The 19,723-nt window shown below is 49.3% G+C and overlaps 1 protein-coding gene across 1 annotated transcript; it reads right to left on the bottom strand.

The window, feature by feature from the left end:
- Positions 1-241: 241 nt before the first annotated feature.
- Positions 242-11,444, bottom strand: LOC135814702 (aurachin B dehydrogenase-like). Its single transcript, XM_065327873.1, has 14 exons — positions 11,202-11,444; positions 11,066-11,127; positions 10,821-10,877; positions 9,143-9,191; positions 8,661-8,752; positions 8,075-8,188; positions 7,749-7,840; positions 5,256-5,317; positions 4,855-4,907; positions 3,785-3,911; positions 3,467-3,552; positions 3,143-3,256; positions 1,542-1,643; positions 242-925 (listed from the first exon to the last, which is right to left on the bottom strand). Exons 1-14 carry the CDS (start codon positions 11,230-11,232, stop codon positions 872-874), a joined length of 1,095 nt encoding a protein of 364 aa, XP_065183945.1. The 5' UTR covers positions 11,233-11,444; the 3' UTR covers positions 242-871.
- Between the last annotated feature and the right edge of the window lie 8,279 nt (positions 11,445-19,723).

The raw sequence follows: 19,723 nt of genomic DNA, 5'->3' as shown, positions 1-19,723 counted from the left end.
GAACAATGCAGTACTGTACGCCACAGTTCTAATTCTATGCAATCAATTGCAAGCTTCAACACAAGATTATACAGTGATGACACCCAGCACAGCGCAATGCGTACAGCTGCTTATTTCCAACAGCTAGCTGAACCCCACCAGGCCACGACCCAGCACAAGCACCATGTCTCACAAACGGGAGGGGGACTTTTAAAGTCCCACGAACAACGCACATACCTGTCCACACACAGAGTCACAATGGTAAGGCTGCACTTCGGTTTTACCATCTTTAGAATTGAACAGCACTACACAAAAAAACTGCAATATACAATGCAGAATCTTTTCTAAAGTAATTCTACATGTAGTTTGTTTAAATTGTGTGACCTCGTTGGGAAAGTATCTGCTTGGTCAGCTGCTAGGCAACGAGAATAACAACCTAGTTCTAAAAAAGCCAGTGCATGTCAGTTCGGGCCGAATGGCTCGTTCGCTCCTTCCAGGCTTGCCGTCGGGTACTAAGAAGCCACAGGGCCCTCGCTGCTGTGCAATGACCTATAAATAGAGTTACGAAATCAAGCTGAGTGGTACAGCAGCACCGGAATACAGGAAGATGTCAGGCTCAGGAGGGGGGACATTGATCAAAATAAAGCACGACGAGATTTAGACATTCTTAAGGACAATGATATAAGTATAATATAGGCCGGTAAAAGCTTCTGCGCGAGCACACATCCACCTCGATATCACGAGGGGAAGGTACGTAAGCGAGATACGACAAGCAACGGAGACAAGCAAAGGGAGAGATCTGAGCGCATAAAACCTACCTCGCAGGAAGGGAAAGCATAAATAAGTTTTGTTTTCAGAAAGGCGTGAAGAGAATAGGACGCTAGATCATTGCTCAAGGAACAAGCGAAGCGGGGAACAGACGGAGCTTGACGTAGTCATCGACAACCTAGGCACACATGGAAAAAAGTGAAGGAAGGCAACACAGAGATCAACATGGCATCACATCATGAACAAGACATAGTTTTGAAAACGAGCGGTAACAGCCACCGTCAGCAGTTACACACTCTGCGGGAAGGATGTACTCTTGACGAAACCCGTGAGGATGTTGATGCCTGTGCTACGGTCACCAGATGAATTTGCAAATGTTATTAAGGTAGATGCATTGGTTACGGTCAGATGTTTGGATTCAAATCACACAGCTGATTCACATCGCACAGCGCTAAGTAATTAGTTGCGACCCAAGCTGGCAAATAGAAAAGAGGCACCCCTGCCATTTCAGACCATGCGCACACAGGATATGAACCAAACGCGCTGTGACTGTTGTCAGACAACGGAGACAAAGTGTTCATGCAATGACAAAGTACAGTTTCATGGGTAAAATAAATGCACAGAGAATTGCTGCGGACGACAAGACATGGACTGATATTGTCCATAAAACAGGCCAGAAAAGTAATACGAAAAAGAGTATCATTGACACGAGCTGAAGTGTGAGAGCAACCAACTTTCCTACAAGAGTATATTGTACGTAGAAAAAATATATCAAAAAAGCTTCGGTGCCCTACCTCTCGCAGTTTTCCTTCTGTGATTTGAGGAACCTCGTAGGAGAATCCAGTGCCCTCGATCTTGGAGCCATCGATGTGCAAATGTTTGTTGTACAGAAGCTCCTGGAATTACACACAAAAAGAGCACGATGCAGTGTTAGAATACCAGCTTGGCTCTCCGTAGTTCAAAAACTGCCCTAAGTGAGCAGCTGGGGATGACCAACTACCATTACCACACTTCCACTCATCACGTGCCCATCGCTGAAGCAATGATAGCGAACAAGCTATGTTAGACATACAAACGAGTGCTGGGATTACACAATTCAGCAGTGTGCAAGGCTGCTGAATCGACCGCCACCAATTTTAGCCTGGCCTACACCACACAGCTGATTGAATTGGCTTTTTTTGGCCAGTGAATCCTTATTAATTTTTTTAATTTGTTACATTTTTTCCCTCGAACCAACGGATATTTCTTTTTCTTTTTTGACACCCACACCCAACACTCCGGCATTGCCACACTACAGCATAACAACAAACACTGTCTGCTGATAATAGTCGGTTGGAGTGTCAGGATCCAAGCTTCGTACAAATCCACAAAGAGAATAATCTCATCCAACGTGATACACTCCGAAACAGATGCAAGTACATGTGTAAGGATTACCTGCACCATATTAGTACTTCGTGACTTACTACAGTGTCCCCATATTCAAAACACTAGCTTATTTGGGATCGTTGGAAGTTGTTGGTCTCTTGGGATGGTGTGACGACACAGATACCTGCTCTCTGGGACTCAATCCTGCACGGCACTTGCACTTTGGTGTGTTCGCACTGGCCCAGTTAGCTACGCCAATTACTGGTTTCTGGCTAAAACTGGCGGCACACCATGCTCCCCCCCCCCCCCCAAGCATTCAAAAGTTTACATTCTATTCTAACCAGGAGTGGTACAAGCGTACAATATTAAGCCAGCCATTATCGATTTGCTGTGTTGGGTCACCTCATAGCCATTTTCAACGCAACCGCCAAAATATACATTAACTAATTTACTAGTAGTCCAGCAAGTACAAAGAGGGTGGAATTACGGCTCAATCGCCCCGTAGGTCGGTGAGAGATGCCCTAATGGATCCGGCTCGTGTTTGCCTATGCAGCCAAGATCCGGGGCTTGCGCCAGGAGAGTGCTGGGTCGTCCGTAGGATACACACAGAGTCGAGCCATGCAAAGCGTGGCATGCATTCCTGCTTTACTTGCCAAGCTCATAAGAAAACGAGAACTACACCGACCTAATTGCAGCCGAGTGGAGAGACCCAAAGCAATGAACTAATTCTGGTTGGCCCTACAGGATGTTTTCCCTGTCGTTCATTGTTGCAAATAACTACATCCACACTCATCCCCGTTGCAGTTGATGCAAAAAAAGGATTTCCACACGATGACCATGCATTATTTTTCGTTGGGAAATCGATATTGGAAGCATCTCGATAGCAAGACAGGTCGGCACACATTGGCTGGACACACTCTTGCCACACAATACATGAGAGAGCCACATCGACACGGGTCAGAAAAAAGTTAGACGGTAACACATACAGACGGAATAAGAAAGAGACAGAGAGTGAGAGAGAGGAGCGTACCTGATCGAGGAAGGGACTCAGAGGCGTATTCTCAATGTTATCCTTCTGACAGGCATCTGCCCAAGGTACCATGTGCTTTTCGTTGGAATCCTCGACAACACTGCTCATGTTCACCTGAATGCAAACAAAGGCACACATGATAGATGCAAGCATATTAACCTTAATTGGCTACTAACTGAACGGTAGAGCCACGCTCGTGCCCCTTTGAGAAACAAGTGACCATAAAAGGCTGTAGCGCATAGAAAGACAATGAGACTGAATGGTTTGCAAAGCAAAGGTAGAAACAGGGAAAGGGCCCGAGTAGCAGATCAAAAGCATCCGTACCTTTGCAAGGTTCGACATCACTGATCCGACGTAGTCGTGCTTGATGCCAAATATCTGTGATACAAGCTCTGAGACAACGCCTTGCGCTGCAGAGGGCAATGCAGAACACAGCAACAGTCACAGGACAGTATTTAGAACACACACAGAAGAGAGAGAGAGAGAGAGAGAGAGAGAGAGAGAGAGAGAGAGAGAGAGAGAGAGAGAGAGAGAGAGACAGACAGAGACACACATACCAAAAGAGAGAGAGAGAGAGTGAGAACACCATACTACACAGTGGAAGCGTCAAGTCCACCGCAGCACCTCGCATATGCCACTTACAGGTGTCTGTCTTGTCAGCCAAGTTGAAGACCTGTCCGCTCTCTGAGGCGTCACGCAAGTGCCATAGGGCACGGCATACATCGGTCACGTGAACTGTGTTTATCCGCAGGTCCTTGGTCCACAGGAGCTGTTGAATACCGATACACAAATATGAAGCTTTTAAAATACTGTAAAACATGTAATTTTCGGTGTAACTTTAATTTCTGTGATTTCGGTATAGAAAACAAGAACCTAAATTTAAATTACACCTACAGTCCATTCAGAAAAAGATGAACTTCTAGCTTTTGGCCATAAATGGGTCAAACTTTGAGTTTTTTTAGAATTTTTTTCTGCAATCCCCTAAGGAATCCTCTTCCAATTATGTTTCTGAAGTCTATTTGTCCAAAAAGCAAGCCATAACAAGAATAGAATATCGGCCAGGTTTTGCCCCAAAAGCATTGAATTGGGAAAAACCATCAAAATCCAGGCCGTTTGAGCCCGCCTGCAACAGTGCATTGAGGGGTTCGAACCCCAGTTCCGGTACCCTTTTTGGACTCTTTTTCAAAGTTCAAATTTCACAGCACTGCACTGTGTACAATGAAATCACGGAAAATCGCCAAATACGGGAGCTCGCCAGAGCCAGGGCCCATCTTTTTATGAATGGACTGTAAAAGGCGCTAGAGTATGCACTGTATGTGAAGGGAACGCTGGTCACCTAATTCTAAATAACACCTGAAACCTGGCAGGTCCCTAGCACCGAAATTTTAATGCACCTAAAATTACATGTTTTACAGTACACAAATGTAGCCTCGCACTGCAACTAGCCAGTAGATGCATTCAAATCCGTTGGGAACAGGAGATAGGAAAGTACAAGTGGGGTTGAGGCGCAAATTGCCACGTGCAAAAGTGCATGCTTCTAGGTAGGAAAGGATACACGTTTGAAAGTAGGGAGCATAAGCGGTCACGCGTACGAAAGAAATACAAGTCGGCATAAGGAGACTGGAAAGGGCACACGGATATGAAAACTTATATAGATGGCCAGAATCAACCAAATTATATGAACTGGTGACCAGCACAGAAGTGATAGTTACCTTCATGACTTCCTGAAGCTGCTTGTACACAGCACCGATGATAAGTCTTGGTGCTGCACAAAGCAAGGGGAAGAGCACAGAATATACTCACAATTAGCAATGGAGGGCAAGACCTAAAGATGCGCTGCAGTAAGAAAAAGTACGATGCATTGCTGTTGTAAAAAGCTTGCAAGGATTCCCAAAAAGAAAAAAAAGGCAAGCGTCTCAGGCGGTGGTGATGAAGTAGGTCCACGTTATACGGTCAGGTCACCGTTTGTACACACTGCTTGCATGGCTAAGAAACGTGAGCTGCTAAGTGTGTAAGTGTGTGTGTGTGTGTGTGCATGCATGAGAGAGAGAATCTGGATGTGGAAAAGCCGTGCAGTGCCAAAACAACCAAGCAGGTTGCTGCCTTCACTTACTGAGACTGAGGCGGTCACCAACACCGTAGATGACGGCAGGCCGTACAATGACGTAGTTGAGCCTGAGGGTACAGGAAGAAAGACAGCGACAGGACAGGACATTGAATTGGCAAGGAGAGAAGATACTAGGTAGAAGATACTTCCTCCGCGTCATCGAAATTGTCGCAGTTTCACTTTTGACATAAAACGGGGTATTTACTCACCAGCACTCGTGATACAGGCAAGGAATCGGACATAGGCGATAGTCATCAGTATAGGGTGACGGCAAAGTTCTATTTTCTGAAATTGGAAGCTGAAATATTTGAACTAGACGCAATTTCTTCGCTGATGTCGCTGCGATGGTAATTTCGACTCGCTGAGAAGAGATCAGTCAGGCGTTGCAGCCTGCACATTTCTCGTGCTTATGGCCATTCACTCAAGCCTCATCACTGTTTTACCTTAGCTGGGGTGAGAATGACTTCGTGGAACAAGTGGCAGCGCTTGGAGAAACATCGAGGGGTCAGCAAACTAAATGCATGCAACAGCGATAAAATGTGTCGCTCTGGCTGAGACACTAAGTACATGATTGTACCTGCAAGAGCCGTGTAGACTCTACACGTAGTGCTAGTGATGCACACGCAGGTGCCGTACCAGTGATGCTGAAAAAGAGGTCGTGCTGGACGTGATAGTACACTTACCTGCACGAGCTGTGACCACAAAGCTAAAATAAATGGGCATGCCACGGCTAAAAAAAGTTCATTTCAAGATCAAGGTGATTTCGCCGACGGTAATCAACCGACCTCGCAACGATCGTCAGGGTTCGTAGCACAACATATACACAAAATTTCAGGGGATTTCCAGGGGCATTTCAAGGGTATTCACAGATGTCATACAGTCGCTAGACACCACATATCCGTAGCCAAGCAGAGGTTCACTGATTCAGAATGTCAATAATCGAAGATTTGATCATCAATAAAATACTACAAGTACTAGAGCCACCGTCACCATCGAGCTTCTCCATCGCTGAGTTCTTAGCGAACTAGCCAGTCTTTGTACGGGTCCAAAGACAACCAGCGATCGTTGAAAACACACTTGCCTTTCGGCATGGAGAACAAGTACAACTCTGTAAAACGTCTTCGGCATTCCGAAAAAAAAACTGAAGACACTTTGTCTTGTTGAAGGCCAAAACAAACAAATAAAACGGAAAAGCAGTTGCAGTGGCGGATTCCAGTTTCGCTAAAGTCAGGAACCGTCGTACCGCAGTCGATAGTCGAGCGTACATGGCGATCAAGGCTCAAATGTAAAAAATACCGTAAAGATCTACGCGAGCTGCGCTGGCCGCTGAGTAGGCCTAACCCAAATTTGCCGGCAATTCTTCCAGCAAAATATCGAATTTTCCAACGAAAAGAAATTGCTGGCAAATTCCGAGCAAAATATCGAATTTACAGAGGATCCGGGTGTGTTTTGGCAATTTTATTCAAATTTCTTTGGTTTCATTGGGCCAACATCGTGCTGAAATAGCTCGTTCAGGTTGTCAGTGGTACATCAATTTGAAATCATGCTACCAAATCCGTAATACTGACACCATTATAAGTTTTGCTTTGCTCATCAGAGTCACCATCCACTTTTACCAAAGTAGACACTAGACAGTTCATTCGAAGCCATTTTTGCCACAAAGCAGGAGCAAAATGGAGCAAAATATCGGAAACGAAAGGCAATGCCTAGCAAAATATGGAAAGTGATCGGGCAAAATTTGCCGGCAAAATATCGAAGCGCCCCGAGCAAATTTGGGCTAGGCCTACCGCTGAGGCCGTCGACTCACATGACCAGCACAGGTGACCGGACTGGCACTCGTAGATCTATGCATATCATGTATATCTACAGTCAGTCACTGAGTACGGAAGTCTACCAGGTCGCGTGATCTGGAAAACAAATTTCAGGGGATTCAAGGGACATTTTCTAATAAAATACAAAATTTGAGGGGATTTCAGGGAATTCCCGGGGGAAGAAAAACTTTCAGGGTTTTCAAGGGTTTTCAAGGGTGCTACGCACCCTGGATCGTGTATTCATACTTCGTTGGTGGTGAAGTAGAAATCATCCAGAGCTAGTAGACGACAAGCATAGCAGCTCTTGTCCTGTGGAGAAAGTCAAAGCGTTTGAGATGAGGCGCGACCAACTTTCAACCTTCCTTGAAATATTTCGGAACGATATTTTTTGCGTCCATTGACATCAGTGACGACGAGGACTTCATCTCGGCGTGAAAACTCTCAGTCCAACTGTCCTGGAACGTTACTCTAGTCTTCAGACTATCATACTGTGTTATAATTTTTGAATGGTTTAGCTTACGGAGTTGTCAGTAACAAGTGACAAGTCACTAGTCAAACTGCGACAATTTCGATGACGCGGAGGAAGTACATGACTGAAATATACACAGTGAACGGAAAACAGCATGGATTTTGTTCCAAACACCTGTGCAATGCGAACAAGAGATGCATTTGGTTACTGTTGCATTACCCAGCTGTCTTTGCCAACTCCTCCTCCGCCTTGAGCTTAAATTTAGCGATGGCAGTCCACGGCGATACCTTGCTGCTTTCCGTGCTGACATCCTGGGGAAAAAGAAGATGGAAGAAGACTGAAGGTCAAGCAAGGCATGTGAATGAATGGGAATACTCATCCAAACGAGATGCGTGAGTGTGTATGTATGAATGAAAACACACGAGGTTAGAACCAGCGAACTCAATGTCCATTCAAAGGAGTGACCACAAAAGGGATACATGTACCAGCTATAAACAGATGTTACGCCATCGACAGAGTGTCAGACAGACCAACACCAAGCTAACCTTATCGCTGTTGTAGACCTGGGCCGTGGAAACCTCAATGAATCGCTTTACACCACGCTTTGCAGCCTCCTGTGCGGCGTTCTGTGTGATCATGAACACACGCTCGTGATAGACCTGCACAGGACAGCAGTCAAAACAAGGGGGGACAGACATCAATTTCCATGTACACCATATTACGCAACGAGTATGAAAAATCCCATTCGCTCGCCAGCCCTCATTCCGATGTAGATACATGGCACACTAAAACATGTGTAGGAGCAGGGTCAAACAGATTAGGGTGCTGCATGGCAGGGATTGTTACAGAACAAAGTAGACACTGGCCAGCTGCTTTATTTTATTCTACACAACATCCGATTGATTGGTAAAGTAGAGTTCCAAGTGTTTGCATTGATTCAACATTTCCTGGCTCGTCAAACGACTGCTGATGACAAATGAATGTGAAACGAAGGGTGATAGCCATTCGGCACAAATAAGACACAGTCTGGAATGGTTTGATTCAAAATCGACATGTGCAGCTACCAACGCCGACAAGAAGACAGTAGAGACAACTGACAATGTATACGGACATGGAAACAAACAAACTCACCTCATCGGTCTGGCCGTATTTAGTTTCCGCAGCAAGGTTGAAAACGAAGTCCCATCCACCGTCAGCGTCATCAAAGACACGGTCCATGTTAGCTAAAGAAGAAGAATGAAAGGCGACGCAAATCATCACAAAAAAATAAGTTGGGATGATGGCATATTGGTGTGGAATAATTATATCCCCTCTGACGCAAGAGATTTAACAAAATCCAACAAAAGTGGAAAGAAACAACGATACGCGTTCACGCCAATATGTTCCCAACAACATGACCGAGCACCAAAGCTGAAGACAAACGTAGTTACCGTCTGGCAGTGAACATGGCTAGTGGCATGGGATGCGTCCTAAATTTCCAATGATTCAATTAACAAGAGCATGTCACATTACATGTCACGTGAGAGGTAAAGTCAGAGCTCATGGCAACCACCCAAAATATCGGACCGCGGGCTAGAGTAAGTACCGGGTCGTGCTGGCATGGCATGGCATACCTGGATTGACGAGGTTGGCAGACTTAAATTCGACCTTCTCGAAGCACTCCTACACAATGAAAAAAACACCAGCAGCACCAATAGTGAGCATTAGCACACGGTTACAATTTGATATCATTCAGATCAGAAGCAGATACAGTCAACTTCGCTAATAACGACTGCGGGTATAATGACAGTTTGCGAATAACGACAGAATTTCCATGCCCAGACAAAAGTCCCATTTACCTGTATACATATAATGAGACTTCGGGTATAAGGAGACTTTTCTGATCCCCCCGCCTAGTGTCGTTATACACAAAGTTGACTGTAATCAGAACAGAGCACTGGATGTTCACAGTGCACAATTCTGACGATCGGCACGAAATACACACTCCTACTGAACTAAACATCGAATCGACGATCTGGTTAGGAAGACAGGCGCAAGTCCTGTCCACAGCCAAACCCAAGTTGAGTGAGACTTGTTGGAGAACAAGTACAGGTGAAACTTGGTCTGCAAGACCACCTGGTTTCAGCAACCACTTGGTCTGCAATCCTTTCATGTCTTTGGCACCACATGTGTTGGACACGCAAGAGTCATCCTGGTCTCCACGGCAAACCGCGTCCAAAGACTGCGAAAGGCTGATCCCATGGGTGGGCGCTGGAACCAGGTGTTGCCTGTGCGGCGATATTGTCCACACCACTACAGAAGGTGGCCAGCAATCCAATGCTGGTCTTCAGGCGTCCAGCACGCCAAGATTGTTTGCCACAGATACTCGCACATAAAATACGAATACGAGTTCTAGTTCGCGGGAACAAATTTAAGCAGCCCCATGCCATGGTGTTTGTCCTGAAGAGGTTTGATGGCATGTGTGCGCGTGTGTGCATGTGTCGGTGGGTGGATGGGGGAGTAAATGCAAGGGGAAAAGGTGGCATACGCATGTATCGGTGTAACAAGTGCAATCAGTCTGACAAACATCCTCCGTGTATGTGTGTGGTGTGGTGTGTGTGTGTGTGTGTGTGTGTGTGTGTGTGTGTGTGTGTGTGTGTATGTGTGCACGCCTGTGTGTCAATGAAACCAGGAACAGAAAACGTTCTTTGACTTGGCCTAATGTTGACGGCTTGTAGAGCGCCTATTGAACGTGGTGCGTCATGGGAGCCACGCGCATTTACTGACAGCAAGATTGCGCAAGGGTGTTGGAAGATCAAACTGGTCTAACATTTCCTGACCCCCCCCCCCCCCCCCCAGACCTAATGTATTGCAATCACGGTGTGCTGCATAGCACAGTACAACGTAGATAGTAAGAGAACTGGGAAGCCAGTTTGGAACTTGTGCAGCCCAACACACCCATCACAGCAGCAGGACACGATCAGTGAACTACTGTTGAACAACTGGTCAATACTAGCAGTATTGTAAGCACACAGTCATGCACAGGTGTTCAGCATAACAGCACAGCGACGTGTATTAGCTCCACAGCCTGCATTTCAACATGATCATTTTGTAAATAATCATGCTTTTCCACCTGCTCGTGGGCTAGCAGAACGAGTTGACACCGATTGCGAAGGTGGTGTCCGACTGGGGCACCGCGTACATCATTCAAGCGTCAGATAGACACCTTGTACACTCCAGTTTCAGAACAACTAGCGCATTCCCCATCCACAAAACAAGGACACCACCGACTATCACTGCACTATTACCAACCTTGTGCTTCTCATTCAGCCATGCTGTTTGAGTTGGCACTTTGTCCGCAACGCGAATCTGCACAAAGAAACGCAATGCACCAAGCACAAGTATAATACCCCATGTGAGTGTGATATAGAACTATTACTGCACCGGACAAGTATTGCATGCATGACAGAGTTACAGAAATTCCACAAGAGCAATGATGTAGATTGAAACAACATGGCACACTGCATGACTAAAGCTCGAAAACCACACATCATTACCTTCGAACAAAATTCATTGTCAACTAGGTATTCCACGAGATTCCGCCCCACAAATCCGCAACCTACGAAAGTACAGGCAGAGGGATTATTTCCACTTCCATGTCTCCCCAAAGAGAAAGAAAGTTTTTGTACTCGCCTCCAAGAATCAGAACGCGCGGCTTCGCCATTGCGTGATCTATACCGACACTGCTACGAACTAAGCTAAGGGCTCACTTTCGCAAAAACAAACTTCTCCAGGGAGATATTTCTCTGTAAAGACACTCCAGCACCTATCCACAGGCTCCCTGCTGGGAAAATTAGAGAAGGGCCAGCTTTCGATCAACACGCCAGTTGTCCGACAACTTACTTCACCAACGGATCAAAAATTTCTGCAAAGTGGATTCCCCATGCGCAGCGCCCAGGCCAGCCACGCAAGAAAAGTCGGTTGCGCGCATATCCCACACACAAATCGTGTCGATCAGTGCATGACTGCATGCAGCGGTGCAGTGCGCTCTGGTTGTACCCGTACATATCGATACATCAGATATGTACCGTACCTTTTTTACCGTACCTAGCGTGATATATCCGATATCGAGATCATGTGCGTGTGTACGCATCGTAGATCTACTACATCAGTACATGTACCATGACCAGACTCTTGTGTCGCATGTCCTGTCGGATCCGGACTCCGGAGTGTCGCAACAACGCGAGGTTTCGCAGTTCATGACAGTCTAGTCGACCTACTACGAAACGTTTGTACTTGACTTTGTACGACTCGTACTTGACTTCGTGCAAAGAAGTATCGTACCGCGTACCGGCCCTCGCATGCGGCATAGCTTCCGCTCCAGACCTGGACGCTCGTTTTTGTTTTGATTTGGTGATCATCGTGCTGAGCATATAATAATGCACATCTACCAGTTTGCAAGAACATTGTACAAGAACCAAGCGTCACTGCTGTCTTTTTACTTGGTGTGAAGCTGACCTCTAACTCAAGTCCAAGTCTAAGCACACAAGTCACAGACTTCTGAGTTTTGTAGTCAATTATTAATTTTCTACTACAATAATTATTGTAGTACAGTCATGTACTTCTCAGACACTTCCCGATGTACAGTACAGTACTAGTGTTCCCCAGGCCCAAATCAACCTTTTCAGGGCTCAGGACTGCAGATTCGTTTGCAAACGTCGTATCGCGTAAAGCGGCGTATGGTATGGTATCGTCGCGCGACGTATACAGTGAAGTGATGATACAAAGAGTCAGTCCATTGACAAGTCAAAGACTAGTCTAGTAAGTGACAGACTGCACGACCCAGGTAATCATGCCAAAGATAATTATCATGATTCAGCAGGCAGTAGTAAAATTGGTATTTTACTACTGCCTGATTTGCACTGAGAAGCAAACTGGTGCTTGTGATCCCACTAAATACAAAACAGCTCTGTGACAAAAGCCTATCGTGCAGCTCCCCATTTGTTTCGCACACTGTAATGTCGCCGCGGCACCTTAAAGACAGTGTATGTTGAGCAGAAGCCATATGGAAGCCGGAATTATCGATTGTGACAAGGCACGGTAGCCGGGGTGTTGTGTATGAGTACAGTGTACTTAAATAATTATAGTATAAAAACCTCCAGTCATTTGCGTGTTCTAAAAAGCAGGTAATATTTCTGGTATTGTTATAAAAAACCTGGTGCTATAAAAAACCTGGTGCTATAAAAAACCTGGTGCTGTAAAAAACCTGTATAAAAAACCTGGTGCTATAAAAACCACTTTTTAGGAAAATGGCTGGAGGTTTTTTATGCTATAAAATATAATTTAAATAGAAAATAAGCTTCGCCCTCGTGTTTATGGGAAATAAAAACCCGAGGCAAAAAACCGAGGCGAAGCCGATGTTTTTTGCCGAGGGTTTTTTCTCTCGGGACTCAGCTTATTCTATACATGTACATGCCCGGGCGTCAGCACAAGGGATTGCCCTATCAAAAATTTAATAATAATAATAATAATAAGCTCATAAAGCACGGAGCCATTTGTGGACCCACTAGCGCCAGCTTGTGTGGAGTTAAAACAGCAGCTCTCTCAAATACTGTGAGACGTGCTATTAGTATTACAACGAGTCGACAATTTAACAATTGTCCAAAATCGACCTTGCAGTCTTCAGGCATATCCGCACATAACACATATGAGGCACAACAGCCTAAACAGAACTTATTACAATGAAGAAATGTCACTCGTTAAAACGTTAGATTTACTTACTCGTTAGATTTTCTGATTTAGGTACAATTGCTGTCACACTATCTGACTGTATATTATCTCGTTACCTTGGTGGACTGTTAGTCATAACTAGTAACTTATACCGTATTATCTCTAATATTGTGAGATATTGCATACGATCGCCAGACAGCCTCGTTCTCTCGCTCTCTCTCTCTCTTTTGATCTTCCTTTCTCCATTCTTGATTATCTCATTCTTGATTATCACCAACTCCTCTCTCGCATTTACCTGAGCTTACAGTCTTCTCCTTGTATCTTCGTGTTTTCCCGCACTATCGCCTTTCGCCGTTGGAAAGCGTACGGTAGCTTGATTTGCTGGCGGTTTTGCTTCACTGTCTTTTGTTCTTTGAGTTTTCTCCTTCGAGACAAGAGAGACATATTTTTCCTTACAATGAATCTTCGAGACTGATTCCAGAAATTGTAAATTGGTCCTTCGAGCCTCTCAGACGATGGCTGACGTAGTGAAGCGGAAGATCGCCAAAGCGAAGGCGAAGGCAACCTTCACGAACCTTCGCCGCGGACTACTCGTCGCCATCGATGAACCAGACTTAGACAAAGACAAGATCAAGTACAATCTTGTTTTACTTGAGAACGGCCTGAACGCCGTGATGGAGATTATCACCGAGTTATCCAGCGCATGTAGTACCAGTCAGGACAGTGTGTTTCTTGATGGTCTTTGCAAGGATGCTGATGATCTGGAAAACCAGTATACAGATGCTGTTACTCGTGCGAGTACAGTTTTGGCTAGCATGAGCCGTTACAATAGTACGTGCACCAGCGAGGCGACGGGTGTGCGGTACTCACGCAACCCTGATCGAGTACGAGAGTATTTGGAGTCTGTGTCTGCGGCAAGGACAGTGCGAGCTGCACAGGATCAGTTACAACAGGAATCCACACACGTAGAATCTACACATATGCAGAGTAGCACCACAGGTAGTGCGAATGTCAGTGTGTCTTTGGGTGCACCTACACCATGTACACGGGCTACAGCTGCTCTGTCCAGTGCAAGTAGACCTACGCAGGGCCAGGCCGTCCCGTCGTATGAGTACCATGTCCATGAGTACAGCGTTGACCAAGGTCCGCCCGACATACATGTCAACGGGGATCCGGTATACCCACATGCGGCGCTCACTGATGACCTCGAGGTCAAGCCTCCGCGTGGGCTGATGGCCACAGCTACAGAGAGCCTCTCAAATCCGAGGTCAACATCGCCGGCTCAGCCGCCGTGCACGGAGTTTTCGAACTCCCCGACGCAGCAGTCGTACGCAGAGTTTTTGAACTCTCTGGCTTCGCAGCAGCCGCCGTGTACGGAGTTTTCGAACTCTCGGCTGCACGCGCAGCCGTCGTACACGGCGTCTTCGAACTCTCTGGCTTCGCAGCAGCCGCCATGCACGGAGTTTTTGAACTCTCGGCCGCAGCCATCGTACACGGCGTCGAGCTCTCCGGCTTCGCAGCAGCCGCTGTACACAGAGCTCTCGAGCTCCGTGCCGCAGCCGGCCCACTCAGCGCCACGACAGTCGTCAACACAGGTCAGGCAGCAGCCGCTGTACACAGCGTTGTCAAGTACAAGTAGTTCGGTGCAGCAGCCGTCCTACTCTGCGCTACAGCAGTCGTCAACGCAGGTGCAGCAGCCTCTGTACACAGCGTTTTCCAGTAGTTCTCTGCAGCAGCCGTCGCACTCGGTGCCACGACAATCGTCGACGCAGGCCACACAGCAGCAGCTGTCCACCGTGTTTTCAAGTTCCGTACAGCAGCCGCCGCACGCAACGCCGCAGCAGCCGCTGTACACAGCGTTTTTAAGTTCCGCACAGCAACCGCTGCAGCTGCCCCCGCACGCAGCGCCGCCGCAGCAGCCGCCGCACGCAGCGCCGCACGCAGCGCCGCAGCAGCCGCTGTACACAGCGTTTTTAAGTTCCGCACAGCAACCGCTGCAGCTGCCGCCGCACGCAGCGCCGCAGCAGCCGCCGCACGCAGCGCCGCAGCAGCCGTCGCACGCAGCGCCACAGCTGCCGCCGCACGCAGCACCACAGCAACCGTCGTACGCATTGTCGACGCCAGACCAGACTCGGAGCGGCTTCCGACCATACAGTCAAAACCCGACGCTGTCATCGCAGTCAGCACGTTTACCCGTTACGCCGCAATTGTCGCCACCTGCACTGACTCCCTCACCTGACAGTTCCTCAGGTCAAAGTCCACACAGCGCGGCACCATCTGATGTCTATCGCCATTTGAAGAAGATCACCATCCCAACTTTCAGTGGCGACAAGAAGGCGTACGACACCTGGCGTACGGCATTCATGGTGTGCGTGGATCAGCAGCCAATATCAGCCGAGTTGAAGCTCCTTCAACTCCGCCAGTGCCTCACGGGCCCGCCGCTGAAGAGCATTGAGGCATTTGGCTACTCAGCGTCCGCGTACTCAGCCGCGATAAGTCGCCTAGAACACAAGTACGGTGGCCTTCGTCGTAAGACGGCCGTCCACATGACCGCACTCTCCCAGTTTACGCCCATTCGGGATCGGGGCACTGCCGCAGAGTTTGAGCGCTTTGCTGACTTGCTGCAAGTCGCTATCATCAACCTGCAGGATGTTGGGCGACATGGCGAATTGGCCGCAGGGACATTCTGCACCCAAGTGCAGCAGAAATTGGGCCCGGAGCTGCTGACCAACTATAACAGATGGCGATGTGACACAGGGGCTGAGGAGTCCGTACCCCACCTACTGCAGTGGGTGCTGCGCGAAGCAGACTTCCGCACGGAGGCGGATGAGACGCTGCACAGCATCGCCAACATGACACTGGGCTCCCGGTCACCGCCATCCGCCAAGCCTTCCAGGTTTGGACCAGCTACGGCGTCTGCGTTAGCAGTGTTGTCCACCAACCCTTGTGCTTACTGCTCTCAAGATCACGCTGCCGCACAGTGCTCCGTTATTACTTCACTCGCGAGAAGGAAGGAAATAGTGAAACAGGACGGGCGTTGCTTCGTGTGCCTCAAGCAGCATCACTTGGCCCGCAACTGCCAGTCAACGTTAAAGTGCGCCAAGTGCAGCCGGCGACATCATGTCAGCATCTGCGATGGCACGCTAGCGCTTGCTGGCAAGGACAAGTCGTTTGGCACGGCCACCAGGTCCGGTCAGCGACGTGCGTCGCCAGCCAAGGACCTCTCGACTGAAGCGGGCACATCCGCAGCTGTGGGCACGGTCGGCAATGGTGGAGCCGTGCTGCTCCAGACGGCTAACGCTACAGTCTGCTCCCCAGCAGACCCGACCCGCACCGCCACGGTCAAAGTCGTTATGGATGGCGGCAGCCAGAGATCCTTCGTGGCGTACGATGTGACCAAGCAGCTGGGTCTACCAACCCTTCAGGATGAGTGGATCTGCCTGAATCCGTTTGGTTCGCGCGAGGGCAGTGCTGCCAGCTGTGTGCAGATCGTCCGTCTCCGCGTTCAATGTTCCGACGGCGGGGTGATCGACTTGGACTGTGTTGTATCCAACACTATGTGCCCACCCGTCCACAACCAGCATCCGCATCTAGCCGCCCAGCAGCACGCGGCGCTCGAGGGTTTACCCCTGGCGGATGACAGCGCAGGCACCATCCAGATTGACGTCCTCATCGGTGCAGACTTTTACTGGAAGATTGCCACCGGTGATGTGCGGCGGAATGAGGATGGGCCGACAGCGATAGGCACACGGCTCGGTTGGGTCCTGTCAGGGCCATCAGCCATTCCCTCGTCCAGCCACACCATGGTCCACCCAGCCTCACATGCTAGCTGCAACATTGTCCCCTCGGAGGTCGACGTCGATAAGCAGCTTCTCCATGCCGTCCAGAAGTTCTGGACCTTGGAGTCCCTCGGAATAACGACCAACGAGCCCGAGGTGATGGAGACGTTTCTGCACACCATCCAGCATGATGGACGCCGGTACGTGGTCAATCTTCCATGGAGGGAGATGCACCGGATGCTACCGGACAACCACCAGCTGTGTGAACGCCGACTACAGTCTACCCTGAAGAAGCTACGGCGGCTACCGCAAGTACGAAAGGAGTATGACGCAGTGATGAAGCAGCAGCTGGAGCTTGGGATTGTCGAGCTTGTGCCATCAACCGAGAGCGATGCGCCGGGCAACACACATTATCTGCCGCACCATCCCGTGATCCGAGAGGACAAGAGCACCACGAAAGTCCGCGTGGTGTATGACGCCTCGGCCAAGGCGGGCACCGCGCCATCCCTCAATGAGTGTCTCCACACCGGGCCTCCTCTCATGGAGCACATTCCAGACATTCTGATGCGTTTCCGGGTTAACAAGATCGCGGTGACGGCGGACATTGAAAAGGCATTCCTGATGGTTGGCATTGCCAAGGAAGACAGAGACGTCCTGCGATTTTTATGGGTTGATGATGTCAACAGCGACCATCCCAACACCTTGACATACCGCTTCACCAGAGTGGTATTCGGTGTGTCATCCAGCCCATTCCTCCTGAATGCCACCATACACCACCACATGGATCAGTATGCTGCCGACGATCCGCAACACGTCGAGCAGCTCATCAAGTCGCTGTACGTGGACGATGTCGCTGGTGGTGATACCGATGAAGAAGCAGCATACACCTTCTACGTGAAATCGAAGGTGCGTCTCGCTGAGGCAGGCTTCAACCTGCGCAAGTTTGCTTCCAACTCAGAGCAATTGATGGCTCGAGCACACGGCGACGAAAGCGATGCGGGCTCCAGCGCAACAGACCGTACCACAGTAACCCAAGATGTGCAGTCGTACGCCAAGAGCACGCTGAACACCGACGCCAGCCTTCGCCAGCAGCACGAGAAGGTCCTGGGCCTCCCATGGAATCGCAAGGCAGACACGCTGGTCTTAGATGTCCGTGCTGTATTCGCCGAAGTGGCTGTTGACACCATCACCAAGCGCCAAGCGCTGTCAGCATCATCCCGGATATTCGACCCACTCGGCTTCATCACGCCAGTGACGGTGGCACTCAAGATGTTTATCCAGGAACTGTGCAAAGCCAAACTGGAATGGGACCAGCCGCTAGTGGGAGAGCAGCTGGCAACTTGGCGTACGCTCGTCACTGGTCTCGCCACGATGGAGCCAGTCAGCCTTCCCCGGTGGTATTTCCATGGCGCCAGTTCCCAGGCAACAGTTTCGCTTCATGGATTCTGCGATGCATCCGTCAAGGCGTTCGCAGCAGTAGTGTACCTGGTCAGCCACGGGAAAGGAGACACGCAAGTCCAACTAGTTGCAGCACGCAGCCGAGTTACACCCGTCGCTAAACAGTCCATCCCGCGCTTGGAGCTCATGGCGGCGCTAGTCCTGGCCCGACTCGTGTCGTCGGTGCTATCGGCATTGACTGGCGCAGTTAACATCGAGGAGGTCCGCTGTTGGACGGATTCGCAAGTCGCGCTAAGTTGGATTATCGGAGAGCAGCACGAGTGGAAGCAGTTCGTGGAGAACCGGGCGCAATCCATCCGACGTCTTGTCCCGTCATCAGCTTGGCAGTATTGCCCAACTGACTCCAACCCTGCAGATCTGCCGTCACGGGGAGTGAAGCCGAACCAGCTGGAGCAGACCATCTGGTACTCTGGACCGTCGTGGCTCGCCACTGCGAAGTGCAACCCCGACGGAGCTAGTCCTCCTCCTACACGAGCAGTAGAAGCGATGTCCGAACTGAAGAAGGGCCAGCCGACAGCTGCCCTGCTCACCGGGTCAAAGGCACCAGAGGTCGACATCGGGCAGATTGTCGACATCAGCCGCTTCAGCGACGTCGACAAGCTACTACGAGTCACGGTTCTAGCGCTGAAGTTTGTCAGTCGCTTGCAACAGAAGCCTGACCCCGAAGTTCACTCGGCAATGGCGTATGCGCAGTCGCTCTGGCTGAAGGATGTGCAGCGGTCGGTCGTCAGGGACCCCAAGTTCTCAAGTTGGCAGAAAGAGTTCGGAATCTTTTGCGACGACTCTGGCATCTTGCGCTGCAAAGGTCGGCTGCAGAAAGCGGCACTCACGTTCGAGCAGAAGCATCCCGCTATCCTGCACACCACACACCGGTACACTGACCTGATCGTCATTCGCTGCCACCGCCGAGTCGCTCACAATGGCGTGAAAGAGACACTCACGGAGCTGAGGTCTGCCTACTGGGTCGTCCGTGGTCGCCAGTACATTCGGAGCCTGTTGCTAGCGTGCCGTGTCTGCAAGCGTCTCGAGAGCGTGGCGTACGTGCCTCCAGCAGCTCCGCCACTGCCAGAATTCCGGACGACAATCGACGCGCCATTCACCTACACTGGCGTCGACTTCGCGGGTCCGCTGTACATCAAAGAGCAGAGTGCTGTGAAGAAGGTGTACATCGCGCTGTTCACCTGCGGCGTTACCCGAGCGATTCATCTGGATCTCGTGCCAGATCTCTCCGCTGAGACGTTTCTGCGC

The sequence above is a fragment of the Sycon ciliatum genome, chromosome 1 (genome assembly GCF_964019385.1).
Source record: "Sycon ciliatum chromosome 1, ocSycCili1.1, whole genome shotgun sequence".
NCBI classification, from domain to species: domain Eukaryota; kingdom Metazoa; phylum Porifera; class Calcarea; order Leucosolenida; family Sycettidae; genus Sycon; species Sycon ciliatum.
The sequence above is the reverse complement of the archived record's forward strand: the minus strand, read 5'-3'. Positions and strand labels throughout refer to the sequence as shown.